Source organism: Euleptes europaea, chromosome 4, assembly GCF_029931775.1.
Source record: "Euleptes europaea isolate rEulEur1 chromosome 4, rEulEur1.hap1, whole genome shotgun sequence".
In the NCBI taxonomy this organism is placed as follows: Eukaryota; Metazoa; Chordata; class Lepidosauria; order Squamata; family Sphaerodactylidae; genus Euleptes; species Euleptes europaea.
Genome location: NC_079315.1, coordinates 52,656,148 through 52,669,977, shown reverse-complemented (window position 1 = coordinate 52,669,977; position 13,830 = coordinate 52,656,148). Strand labels below are relative to the sequence as shown.

The 13,830-nt window shown below is 38.9% G+C and overlaps 1 protein-coding gene across 1 annotated transcript in view; it reads right to left on the bottom strand.

Annotated features, from left to right (window-relative positions):
* VPS13A (vacuolar protein sorting 13 homolog A) overlaps positions 1-13,830 on the bottom strand; it is a 173,272-nt gene that overhangs the window by 26,055 nt on the left and 133,387 nt on the right. Inside the window, exons 54-62 of the mRNA XM_056849248.1 lie at positions 13,205-13,437; positions 12,700-12,853; positions 10,402-10,548; positions 9,805-9,886; positions 8,006-8,075; positions 7,068-7,176; positions 3,777-3,890; positions 1,627-1,772; positions 1,205-1,286 (exon numbers count right to left, since the gene is read on the bottom strand). Of these exons, the coding sequence (XP_056705226.1) occupies positions 1,205-1,286; positions 1,627-1,772; positions 3,777-3,890; positions 7,068-7,176; positions 8,006-8,075; positions 9,805-9,886; positions 10,402-10,548; positions 12,700-12,853; positions 13,205-13,437 (1,137 nt within the window). The remainder of the gene's footprint in view (positions 1-1,204; positions 1,287-1,626; positions 1,773-3,776; positions 3,891-7,067; positions 7,177-8,005; positions 8,076-9,804; positions 9,887-10,401; positions 10,549-12,699; positions 12,854-13,204; positions 13,438-13,830) is intronic.

Sequence of the window (13,830 nt, the reverse complement as noted above, 5' to 3'; positions counted from 1 at the left end):
TCCTTGAATTGCATTCCAAGTCCATTCTTTAATAGAGCTGAGCTGAAACGGGGTTATTACAACCAGTGACGAAAACAAAGGTAAAAGTAGGTTGATCGGGGTGCCTTCCCCCAAACAAAATGTTTTCATGCAGCATTTGGTGAACCTTTACTGTCAAGTATTTTCAAGCAGTCCAGGTCTACTCCTGGACTATAAAGACTTTAGACTTTGTTTAGGTGGTTTCCTAAAATAATGGAATGATTTGTACAAGATATTATTATATGAAAAGGGATATTTCTTGGAGCTAACCCACCAGTTTTGATTCTCTGCCTGTCTAACCTGTGAAACAGCATAAAATTCTGGCTACATTAATTAGACATTAACAGGCAACAACAATTTAACAATTTGCTTGGAAGTAGTTAATTTATTGCTAAGAGATGTAAACAGTTTTTTAAAAATTCATTTTAAAGGATTTCATAGCCAAATAAAAACTTTATATCCAACTACTTTATATCTGACATGCTGATCTAGCCATTTGAAGTACTGGGTGGGGATGGGGAATGTCCAGTCTCTTATTACAACCAATTCAGAAAAAAATTGCAAACTATGATTCAATACAGGCAACTGCATTAGTATGTGGGAAAAGTAGAAAGGTTTACCATGTGGTAACCCCCCCCAAATCACACTGCATGAGAATGTGTGGCAAGTACAGATCAAGCAAGTATGTGGCAGAAAATCCTACCACATGGTAAGCTGGTTGCCTATGTTCAACCTCTGTTTATATTCTTCTGGCATACAAGAACATTTTTTTGCCCCTCTTTATGGGATTAACCCCTTTAAAATAAGATTTTAAAAATGCATTCCAAGAACACTTTCCTGAGACTAAGTCCCCCTGACTAGACCTGAGCAAGGTTCTGAATAGACCGGCTAAGATTACTCCCTTAGTTATCAAAACAGCCCAAGGAGCTGCTCTGAATCACCAAATAACTGGAAATATGACTGTAAAATGAAAGATACCATTGTCAGTTTTAAAAAGTGACAGCACGGCGTTTGCTCTGTACTTGAGTCCACACATCATATTCAACCAATGCTATGAACTGTCCCAGTAACTATATATTTCTTCCAACCCCTTAGTAAACTGTGTATGTATAGAACAAAAAAGCACACATTCCCAGCTATGTAGAAGGATGGATGAAGTGGTATGTTCATATTAGTTTTTACTAACTTGTTTTGAATAATGCATAACAACAGTCCACTGTAGTCCTTGTGTTGTACAGAAGTGATAGTTGAGCTCAAAGTATGCCAACCTAGAACAAGCAAATCACATGACATTTATTTATTTATTGTCTGCCTTTCTCACTGAGACTCAAGGCTGATTATACAGTGTAAGACAATGTATAAGGGACATGTATAAGATGTGACATCTAATAAGTAATGCAACTGCAGTAGGATTATAGAACTCTGAAACAAAGCAAAAAGTACTAGACATATGTTAAATGATGCAGAAAATGGTATTCCAGACAATGCAGTGGGAGGAAGATAATGCATCAGCAACTAGTCCACAGTTCCATTTTTTTACAAAGGCAAAACTAAATATAAACTGTGTAATATTTATTCTAATTAAATAAATCAGGATATTCTACATACTTGAGAACAACATCCTGCACATCCGTGAGTGTGGTCCCAATACTCTTTAGCAAGAGGTTTAAGGACTGAACTGGAATCAACTCCTTACGTTTCTCTTCCTTGTTGCTATCTTCTCCTCCAGTGCTCAGTGAAAAACTTAAATGTAACTAAAAAAAAAACAATTGAAAAACTAAAGAATATTCAGTGTCTTAAATATTATCCTAGCACTGATAAGTATTTTTATAGCTATGGTAATTACTGTTCAGCTGGCAAATCATATTGCCTTATTTCAGTAAACTTGATATTTCCTTCTAATGAAGTATAAACATAGAGATCATGAATTAATTCAGAAATGTTCTTATAGTGCTTCTATGCTTCTGTGGCTAACCCATGAATGGGTATTTGAATGGGTGCATTCTGGACTGGAGAATGAGGATATTTGTGTCTGGTTGTGGCAGAGAACAGCACAAGATTTCCAAAAATAACTGGATTATTCTCCATAACTTAAGTCAGCAATTGATGACCCAAGAAACCCTATCCCAGCCCCCCCCCCAAATTGTTTTAATGCCATATGAAATACTGCATGAAAGACCAAAGAAGTGTATAGCATTTTTAGCAAAGGGACTTGGTATTTTCAACTGCCAACCCAAATCACCATTTGCTTATGATAACGTTCTTTAAAATGTCAATGTAATAGAATTCCAAAACAAACAGAAATAAACATTAGGTGTTATCCAAAAAATTTCGTTGCTTCTTAATTAACTACCTATTAATGCACAAAGGAAAAAACAGTGTTACAAGCTAATATAAATTTTATATTATGCCATATTGCATAGATCATTATATCCAACTCTCATCATGGCTTCAAATGCAGATCGTTAAATCCAAATATTAGGGCCATGTACAGAGAAGGAAGATATTCTACAAACTTGGGGAAACCCCCAAGTTTGCAGTAAATCTAAAAATGAAAAAATGGGGGGGGGGAGTACAAAAGCTCCCCTAACAGAGAAGGGTTGTCTAAACCTGTGCAGATAATGGATAGGAAACAGAACAAGGACACTGCAATACGAGGGGGTGAAGGAGTCTGATGATAGAGGGGAAGAAGTCAGATAGAGAAGTTAGGATGCTTGGGAAGCAGAGGGAGGAGATGTCTGGAAGGGAAAAGGCAAGAGTCTGGGTAAGATGGGTGCTGAGTGTGGCTAGTATTTGGGCTGCCGCCACTGTCCTCTTCCCCCCTCCGCTGCAGCCAGTGAATGAGGACAATGAGAACTGCAGTGTTTGGGCTGTTGCCACTACCCCCCTTGTTCCACCCCCCTCCTACCATTCCCTCCTCCTAGCTGCCATGAAAGAAAGAAGTGGTGGACACAGTTGGTGGGCACTCAGTGCCAGAGATGTTTGGCCTGGGAGGGAGCCCAGGTATGCACAGCAAGTGCCCATGTCCCAGAAGTGCCCACCCCCACCCCGACAAATTAGCTTGAGGCCGTTGAGCACCAGTAGTATTTGTGCTGGGAGGGAGCCTGTGGCTGCCTGAGCTCCTTCCCATCCCAAACTCTACCAGTGGTCAGAGCCTGCCTCTCCAAGTTGTCCTCCTCTTATCATTGAAATAAACTACAAGTGCAGTAAGCTAATATCACCAGCAATAAAATCACAAACCTGTCAGCATCTACCACATGCTGACAAGACTGGGCCTTAAGATCTTGACCTGAGAAATCTGCTCCCCCCACCCCCGTTAAAAAGTTTTTAAAAAAAAATTTTTTTTGTGACATTTGGCCTGATGAAATTCTGGTGAATTTAAAAGCTTGCACACTGTTTTGTATTATGTTATTTAGGCCAAATAAAAAACATTACATGCATTTTGTTTTTTGTTCTAGATTTTTGCATGGGACAATATGGCAGTTTACAGCTGCTCTACCACACAGCACAGAACCATGATCCCTCACCTAAAACTCTTTGCTAAGTAGCAACTGGACCTTTCATACTACTTCTTTTCTTGCCCTGCCTAGTAGATTTAACCCAATCGTCAGAATTAACAGATATCTGCAGCTCAGTTTTGAGGTGCTGAGGAGTGAAGCAGTACACTACAGATATCCAACATAAACTCATTAATATTCAAGCTTGATCCTGTCTGTATGCTTCAATAACCAAATATTACATTTATGACATGCACATACCTTGATTGGAGAAATATGAAAATATTCATACAAGCTGATTTGCGACGTATCAGTTGATGATATATTCTTCAATTCTTCCTGTACAGCTTCTACATCTTTTTTGAAGAGTTCTAGCTGTGAATATTTTAATATTCAGCAAGAAATGGTTAAAAAATAAAATATATAGTAATGGGGTCACAGCAAATGTAATTTATGGCAACTAGAAACTCAATCTCATTTATGCTGCACTGAACGTAATTTGAAAAATGTTCCATTCCGAATAGAAATTGAAGGCCTAGGGAAAACATGAAAACATTTGGAAAAAACTCCCCTAATGACGGCTTTCCCCCCGCCATTTTTTTGCATGAACTCCTTTGTATACTGTATTCATACGAAATATGGATCTTTTTATAGTTCAAATGTGAATTATGTTAGCAACAGTTAATATGCTATAATGTGTCTGGAGATCAGTTGTAATTCCAGAAGAACTCCAGGCTCCATCTAGAGGTTGGCAATCACAGGAAAAACATTCAGATAAGGAAAACAAGGAAAGCTTGCGGTGGGGAGGCAAGAGCGTTCATGAGACTGTTTTTGTCTAAATAACACAGTTGCTTTTATTTACTACAAAATGAGTTTTCTAATTTCAACTTTTTTTCCCTTCTAAAAATCAAAAGACAGCATGAATTGTAGGATTTTGCAGCTTTCTTTCTAAGGGCTATATTTCTCTCTAAGGGCTCTCTAAGGGCTATATTTGCAATTTTGCTTGCACAAAACAAAGGCCTTTATACTTTTACATTTGCCTGGACTGCCAGTCCTATACATCCATCACATGTTGAGGGGTATGAAGACTCCAAAGGTGGCATGGAGTCATTTAGGATAGGTTGACAGTCCTGTGGGTCCTCTGTAAGGTCTACAACCAATCCTTTGCTCGCTCCAGTAGTTACAGCCAAACAGATGGGGTGTTCAGGGGATGGCCTGTCCTTCCTTAGCCATTTCTCTAAACTCCCCTTTGTTGGGGTGTTCAGGTGTGTCCTCTCGATTTTTAGCATGGGCTTCTCATGGGGAGCATCCTCACCCTTCTTCCACCGCTCTCTGGCTTTTACAAGTCCCCCTTTCCCCTCCCCGTGTCAGCCTCTCGCTCTTCCTTTTTGGGTCCACGTTAGGCCTGGCTAGAATATTCATTTGCTCTCGGCTAGACTTTGAGGGAAGTAGGGATGAGCATGAGCTATCTTCGAAGACTCTTATTGGGAAAATATGGTAATTCTTTAGAAGCCCCCTCTTGCTTATGAGCATGTCTGTTTTGGAGATTACCAACAGATTTTCTATGTCTATTTCAAAGGGCTCTATTTCAAAACTCTGCCGTACCCTTGGCGATCCTAGAAAGCAGATTTAGGAGATTACCAAGATTAGAATGGGGATATCCCTGCAAGTCAGGTGAAGTTGAATATACTGCACAAGTCTTTCAGGTGCTCTTTCTATCAGGAAGTCCAATACAAGCTAATTTTCCCTCTCCTTAATCTAATAAAGGGTAGCTCTGAGGAAGGGAGACTGAGGAGTCTCCTATGGGAAGGATCAGACCAGAGGGTGAAGAAAGCAGCTAAATTCTGTACCGCAATATATAAGATCCATCAGACAAAGCTGGGGCTTGGTAACTCAACTTAAAATGGAGAATGTTTTATTAATTTGAGATCTGTTTATGAATCGTATATCCTATAGTTTTAGTTACTGAATATTCTCCAATTTTAATTCTGTAACTGATATGAATGTTTTAATGGCATTTGCCATATTAATAAATGAATCTACATGCTACACGCTTATACTTTTAAATTACGTAAAGATGCCAATTGGTACAATTTTATAAGCTAATGAAATTATAAGTGATGCATTGTATGTTGTTCAAGATATGGAATAAATTCAGGTTTGATAGGGAAGTAAGTACTACATATACTTTAACCCCTCCTCCCCAGTGTCTATTTTTTCTGGAGGGAAAATATGCTCTCTATGGCTTTAAATTTCTGGAAATTTTGCATTTCTAAGGAGGAATCCTGACAACCTTGATCTATTCAATGGAGCTTATGCCCAGGAAACTGTTTTTAGGATTGCTCTGTAAGCCTCATGTGAAGGTGTACAAATATCTCATCAGTTCATTCCTGAGCCTTGTGGCAGCCGGGAACAATGTACCTGAGGTGCTGCCACGCCATCTCCAAAAAAGTTTCCCGGCTGCTGAAAGGCTTCAAAAAGCCTTTTAAAAAGAAAATGGGTTCCCCCCCCCCCCAGCAAACAGTGATGCTGCACCAGGTAAAACCTGGTGCAGGAACCAGGTAAAACTTGGTGCAGGAACACTGTTGCTGGAGGGGGAGTTCCCGGGCTGGAGGGGCTTTGGAAGCTGACTCCTATCAGCTTCGCCCCTGGGAACACCCTGGAAATGCCCCCCCTCACGCCAGCACAGCATATCTCTTCTGGGATTTAGGTCCCGGAGAGACTGTGGCGTCGGAGGGGCGGCATGCACCAGCGTAAGTGCCTCTTATTCCGTGATAAGAGGACACTTATGCTGGTGGTGGGGTCACGCTGCCTCCAGAGAACTTTCAGCCCCCTACCTCAGGAATGCACTGTATGTTCTGTTTCTTATTTAATAAAATTAAAACATTTTTACAGTCTTGTTTTATGTATTCTGGGGCAACTATGCCTCACTTCAATTTAACCTTCACCTGCTACTGAATACGGGAAGCCCATTCCTAAGCGGGGTGGTGGTTTGGCGGTGGCAGCAAGCCGAAAAAAGAATTAAAGTGGATTTTTTGGGAATAACCCATGGAAATCCCCATAGAGTTCCACGGGGCTGCGCCACGATTTTGCATGCGCATCTTGACGCCTGTAAAATTGTTTTTGGCCGGAAATGGATTAGGAATTCGCCTAAAGGCGGCTCCGCCCCTGGGAATGCCCTGGGAATACCCCTTGGACACTGGTGCGGTCTCCTATGCTGGGACAATGCTGCTGGGGAGGCAGTGCCGGCTCCACTGTGCCGTTCCCGGGGGCTAGCGTAAATTGCCCTGTGCCAGTGTCCATGCCACTCTGGATGGTACAGAGTGGCACTTACGCTGGCATTGGGGTTGCGCTGGCTCCTAAGCGGCTCTACCCCCTCTTCAGGATTGTAGGACTGATTGATACTGTTTTTATTGTAAATTTATGTTACTCCTGATTAAATCTGATTATGGTCAAATGACCATAAAATAAATGATTGATAGTGTTTTAAGGAATATAACAAAGGTATTGTTACACTTTTGATTATATGTTTCACGTATCAAGAGTTCCTACCTCTTGGTCTTTGGGTATTTCATCAGAAAATGTAAAGAAATCAGCCAATGCATAAAGAAACCCAAGATCTAATCTGAGATCCATCTCTTGAATCAGGACCTTAAAATACCTGCAAAAGAGTAGAAAACGGTGATACTGGAGTAATCTATTTTTGTATTAAGTTAAAAAAGTCAAAAATTATCAAATATGTGCACCCCATTTAAAAGTTAAATTAGCCAAAGACTTCCTTTGTGGTTATTTTTTAAAAAAACCATTTACTAACTAAAGAAGTTGTTAAGACATGCCGCTGTAGTCAATACAGAATATATGTCAAAGGAATAAAGGCATTCTGAGAAAGGAACAGTGTGTCCAACTTGCTTGTCCAAAATGAGCAATTTAGTCTTGCGATGGGTTTTTCTGGCATTAGAAAATTCTCTGTACCAGAAATTGCTGTAAAGAAGGACCAGATCAGCCACAGACAGAGTTTTGTCTTCTTCCCATTACAAAGGCAATGTAATAGCAATATTTATTTTCAACCCCATAATAAAATTCCCTTTTCAGTTACTTGACTTTGTGTAAAAAAAACTTCTTAAAATATATTACTCAACTCTAAGATTAATTCTTTAGCACATTATTCTGTTAATGCATCTTCCAATATTGCAGGCAACAGTCACTTCATTATTAGATGCACAAGTGTTTCACCACCAAAACATGCTTTAGCAGTCTCAGAGGATGGTCAGTCAAAACACACAGCTTGGAAGTACGATGCAAGCCAAGTATTACATCTGAATGAATCTAGATTCCCCTTAAAATCAGATATTGGGAGCAGCCATTTGACTTCCTATTATTTACATCATGATCCCAACCACTTTAAAGAAAAGTACCATTGATTACAATAAGTTTTACTTCCAAGTGAGCAAGTTTAGTAATTTAATAATATAAAAAGAATATGTACCTACTTTATACGTGATATTTGAGAATGTCCTGCAGTTCTCATAACAATACTGACATCGGTAAATGGCTTGGGTTCTATACAAATTCCAGACAAACAGGATTAACACAAATGCTGGATCCACCTTCTTTTGAAACATAAGATACAGTATATGAAACCATAATCATTTGCAAAGGATATAATGGAAAGGTCTGACAAACCAAAGGTCCAAGGGGGCAGAGGCATACGGGAGGAAATGAAGCTAACAACTAAAATGATGAACACACATCCAAAAATACCTTCAAAACTGAATTTAGCAGATGCACACTGATTGGACAGTTCAGTGAAGTCACAGGTGCTTTCTGTCCAACAGATAAATTAGTTTCAGATACCAGTCCTATTCTGCTAAAAAAAATTCAAATAAAACACAGGGAACGATTCAGCCAAACATGAAAGCCTTTAAGTCCCTTTGATTTCAATAGGAGATGTTTAAGCTTGTGCTTAACCTTCCACTTGAAATCACTCTGTCTCAAGACTGCTTAACTTCAGCTGGATCATTTATGGCAAATATGATCTTGGCTGCTTCAACAGAAATACAGTGTCCAGATCATGTGAAGTGATGGTATCACTGTACTTTGCTTAGACTTCACTTAGATTACTGTGTTCACTTTGGGGCACCGCACTTTAAGATGACAAGCTGGAAGAAGGCAACGAAGATGGTGAGGGGTCTGTAGACCAAGTCCTATGAGGAAAAGTGGAAGGAAATGGGTATGTGTAGCCTGAAGAAAACATGACTGAGAGGTGATACAATAGCCATCTTGAAGTATTTAAAGAGTTGTCATAGAGAGGATTGTGTAGAGTTGTTTTCTGTTGCCCCAGAAAGTAGGACCAGAACCAATGGACTGAAATTAAATCAAATGAGTTTTCAGCTAAACATTAGGAACAACTTCCTGACGGTTAAAGTGGTTCCTCAGTGGAACAGGCTTTCTTGGGAGGTGGCAGGTTCTCCTTCTTTGGAGATTTTTAAGCAGAGGCTAGATGGTCATCTGTCTGCAAGGTTGATTCTGTGAATTTTTACAGATAATGGGGGGGGGGCAGCAAGGGATGAGTCAATGCTCGGCTCTTGTGGCCCTTTCTTACATGCCCAGGCTAATGCCGATTGCCACTCTGGGGTCAGGAAGGAATTTTCCTCCAAGCCAGATTGGCCAGGGATCCTGGAGGGTTTTTTTTTGCCTTCCTCTCGGCACAGAGCAGGGATCACTGGGGAATGGAGGGGGGAGGTAGTTGTGAATTTCCTGCATTGTGCATGGGGTTGGACTAGATGACCCTTGAGGTACCTTTCCAGCTCTATGTTTCTATGCTTCCCTAAAAACACTGGCTTGGAACACTGAACACCTTGCTTTAAAAACTTAAACTGTCTACAGATGTGAGCTGTACCTAAAAGGCTGGAGGAAAGCTTGGGTCTCTTTTGTTAGGCCAATTTTTGTAGAAAGACAAAGGCAGAAGCTGGGACACTCAACAGTCACAAATTATTTCCAAGTGTGGACTACAGATCACTATACTTCAGTAGGAAGCCAATGTCTAACTAGTCATGCTTGGACAAATAGTTTATTCAAGTAAAATAGAAAAGTCATGTGTTTGTCCAATATATCTTTAGACATTGTAAGCTCCAGAACATTGATGAATCAAGATACGAACTTGCTGACTAAATCCAATTACTTCCTAATGTTTTCAAATGATTATTTAAATAGAGGATCTTTATTTTGTTTCTGCTAAATTATTTAAAAATGCATAGAAAACATAATGCATTAAACGTTATTAACAAACCTGAATCCAAAGTGACGGAGTTGGGAGGTTTAATAGGATAAAACACAAAGGGAAATATGGCTCCAGGAATCTGGTTTTGTATCTGATAGGGGCAATAACAGGACAATATAGTGTATGTTAGATGTTCATTTGCAAACGTTTTTTATTAAAGATTTAACACATTTCCTAAATTACAGATATTGCTGTTTTACAGATTATAACTTCAAAAGAAACAAAAAAATCTTTTAAACTACTGAATTTAGTATCTAAGCTCTTACTAGTTTTTCTATTTAATAAAGACTTCATCCTGAACATTGGGTCTCAGCACATTTCTTTAATTAATTCAACGTTCATTATGACAAATGCTGATGTTTACAAAATTTACATAAAACAATTCTTGTTTTTGTCATTTGGTAAGGTTCATGATTTAAAAATGCTTCCAAGAAATACATTCATTAAAGTATTATATTGTCAAGAAAAGTTCAAAATTATAACTGCAAAGATTAAAATAAATGTTCTTTTTTAAAAAAAGGCTTTACTTCATTATATCTCTTGCCTTGATCTGGTGTCATCCCAAAGGTTTTTGAACACTTTTTGTCAGTAACTTCTCAAACATACCTGAATCCTATAAATCTGGACTCTGAAGGATGACTGATGTTCAGATGTACTATACTGTACTTTCAAAGCTGGTAAAAAGCTTCTTCTCAGAGGGATTTCGTTTGGCTGGAGTATTTTCATGTTATTGCCAGTAGGAGTCAAACAGACCTGACATTAAAAAGTAAGGTCCTCATGTTAATGCTGGAAAATATTTCAAATAAAACACAGGGAACAATTCAGCCAAATACGAACACCTTTAAGTTCCTGACAGTCCATTCCTGAGGTTGGGGGCTGAAAGTGTAGTGGAGGCAGCGTGACCCTGCTGCCAGTGCAAGTGTCCTCTTATCACAGAATAAGAGGCACTTACGCTGGCAGCGGGGCATTTCATCGGCGCCTGGGCGCTGTGGAGCAACATGGTGCTCCTCCGAAGTCACAGCCTCTCTGGGACCTAAATCCTGGAAGAGAAATGTGGCACCAGTGTGTGTGTGTGGGGGGCGTTTCCAGGGTGTTCTCATGGGTAGAGCTGACTGTAGTCAGCTTCCTAAGCCCCTCCAACCCAGGAACGCCCCCTCCAGCAACAGTGTTGCTGCATCAGGTTTTTCTTGGTGAAGCATTGCTGTTTTCAATGGGGCTTCCCCCCCCCCATTTTTGCTTTTTTAAAAGGCCTTTTCAGACTTGCAGCAGCAGGGAAACTTCTTTGGAGGTGCCACAGCAGCACTTCAGTCACACTGTCCCCAGCCGCTACAAGGCTCAGGCTGGGGAATGAGCGGTTTGATTTCAATAGGAGATGTTTGAACTTGTGCTTAACCTTCCACTTGAAACCAATTTGTCTCAAGGCTGCTTAACTTCAGATGGTTCATACTCACAGCTTTAAAAATAGGTTGATTATTAGAAGTAATATCAGCTTATTCTGCAACCAGTGGTATAAACATAGTTTCTGTAAATAAACAATAAATTTTACAGAAAACTTCCAAAGTTTTTGCATATCTTCTCATTATTGACTTTAAAAAACAAGTAGCATTTCTATATAAAGTCAGTAGGAAAGGGCTAAATATGTGGATTTTATCATTCACACAAAGATTCAATAAAGATCAGAAAGAAGTACTGCATTTCTGTATCTCAGATGTGAGGACTGCCTCTGTGAAGTCCTCTCATATTCAAGAGTCATTTTAGAATGAACTGAAAGCCAGTATGCAAGCCCATTATTAAGTACCTGAAAGATGTCCTAGAGCTTTGAGGAAACAACATGTTAAATTATTGCTGTCAGATACAAGTGAGGTCTTAACAAATGGAGTTGCTAGATTTGCTTGGTTAGCAATAAAAATAAGATAGTGCTGGACCAAATCTATATAATATTTATGGAAGTATGGGATGAATATTGTTTGGAACTTATAGATTGCTATTTTATATTAACCCTATGAATTTCTGTGTATTGATTATTTTAGTAATGCCTATGTTCCTTTTAAATATTTGAATTTTGTTTTATCCTGAATATTTGTGTTTTACCATATATTTTTTTAATATTTTGTTTTATTTGATGGTCCATGACCATAATAAATATAAGAACCTCAAAGGAGCACAGCCTGATAACTGAGTGCTCCACCTTGTCACTTGTGGAAATAATTGGAGATTATCTTAATTTTTGCACATGAAGCAGCTTTTTTCCCCAAAGGCAATTTTGACAGGTTAAAGAAAAAAATGGGGAACAAATAATCACTTAAAATTCTGAGAAATTTGACATAAACAGCTTGTTTGCAAAGACAGTTTGAACTACTATGTAACGGAAAGGGGGTGAGGGATACGGTTGCCAGCTCTGGGCTGGGTAATACCTGAAGATTTGGAAGGTGAACAATGGGAAAGGCAGGGTTTGGGGAGCGGAGGGACCTCAGCAGGGTACAATGCCATAGAGGTCATCCCCCAAAACAACAATTTTCTCCAGGGTAACTGATCTTTGCAGTCTGGAGATCAGTTGTAATAGTGGGAGATCTCCAGGCTCCCCCTGGAGATTGGCAACCCTATTGGGGAAAAGAGGGAACATAGAATGGTTTGTCCTTTTTCCACCCAGAGTGTAGGGTGGGCAAAGGTTACAATCCTAAATACAGTTACAGTGGGAGTTACTTCTGAGCATTAACTGGCTTGGATTGTAAGCCTTTGTAGTGGTACAATGGCCAGGGATAAGACATACCAGAGAAGATGGAGGAATAGTGCAAGAAAAAGATAGCCAAAACATTATCTGCAGTCTTCCAATAAAAGAGATAAACCTGTAAAATCAAGGCTTATGTTACAATTTAATCTTTAAAAATGCTTTCTTGGCATTACCGGAATATTACTATCCAACTCGACTATTTTATTTTCTGTTGGTGAGTGGCCACAGTAGTCATTAAATTCTTTCTCCAGCTTGTCAGTTTGTTTCACACTCAGAGGCTTCCATCTTAATTTTTTCTTGGGTTTTGTCTCCCAAATTACATCAGAACTTGAAAAAAAAAAAGAGTTAATAGAAAAGAATTCATTTTGTTGTTTACCAAATTACAATATATTTTGCTCAAGAGTTCTCAGAATGAACATGTCACAAACTAATATACAATTCAGTTTTCTGATATTCTTGAGGCTTATTTTCTCTTTTAAATTTAGTATTTTGGTATTAAGTGAAAATTTCAGTTCTGGAAGTAGCACTCTCTATTAGGGTATTTTGGAAGTACACAACACTATTTGACAATCTTCAGCCTACTAAGATTAATGGCTTAATTAATTAAGGTACACTTGCTCTCCAGAGAAGGTGAAGGCTACAATATGTCTCATTATACATTTTTCATATCAGTCCTACCTTGTGATTCCAATGTAAGCTACTTCCTGCTTTAAATAGTTATTAACTAAAGAAATCCCAACATCTTGTAACGATACAATTATTTCTTGTTCTGCCAATTCAACTTTTTCACTTTCATATGCCACTCTGAAAACCTTTTCATCTTCTGTGAATAGGATAATACGCTGCAAGCCTTCAAAAAATGAAACTAAATAAATGTCTTTGTTTCCTGATTGGATGGGTGTCATCAAGTCCTGTAACAGAAATAAAGCAGAAATTCACTTTGAAGCCAGCAATCTCAAATCCTAAATATACTTAGACCAATTTGACATTTATCCTGAAGCAAGTTCTATGATTACAAAACATTTACAAATAAGTGTAGCTAGGATTGAAACTTAAGGTTTACATCATAACAGCCTAAAGTTAAATGTTTTTGGCAGATCTGGCTGCATTTTTACTATGTGTTACTTTTATTTTATTAGTGGACCCCTATGCTTTTATGCCCTCACAACTTGTCGTTGCATGTTATCTACCTTTAATCTATAAAAAGGATATACATTATTTTAAATAAATAAACAACTTGCTAGACTGTGGAATTCACCAGAATGTTGCATGAAACCCAAGCAACCAGGGTAGGCACTTCTATT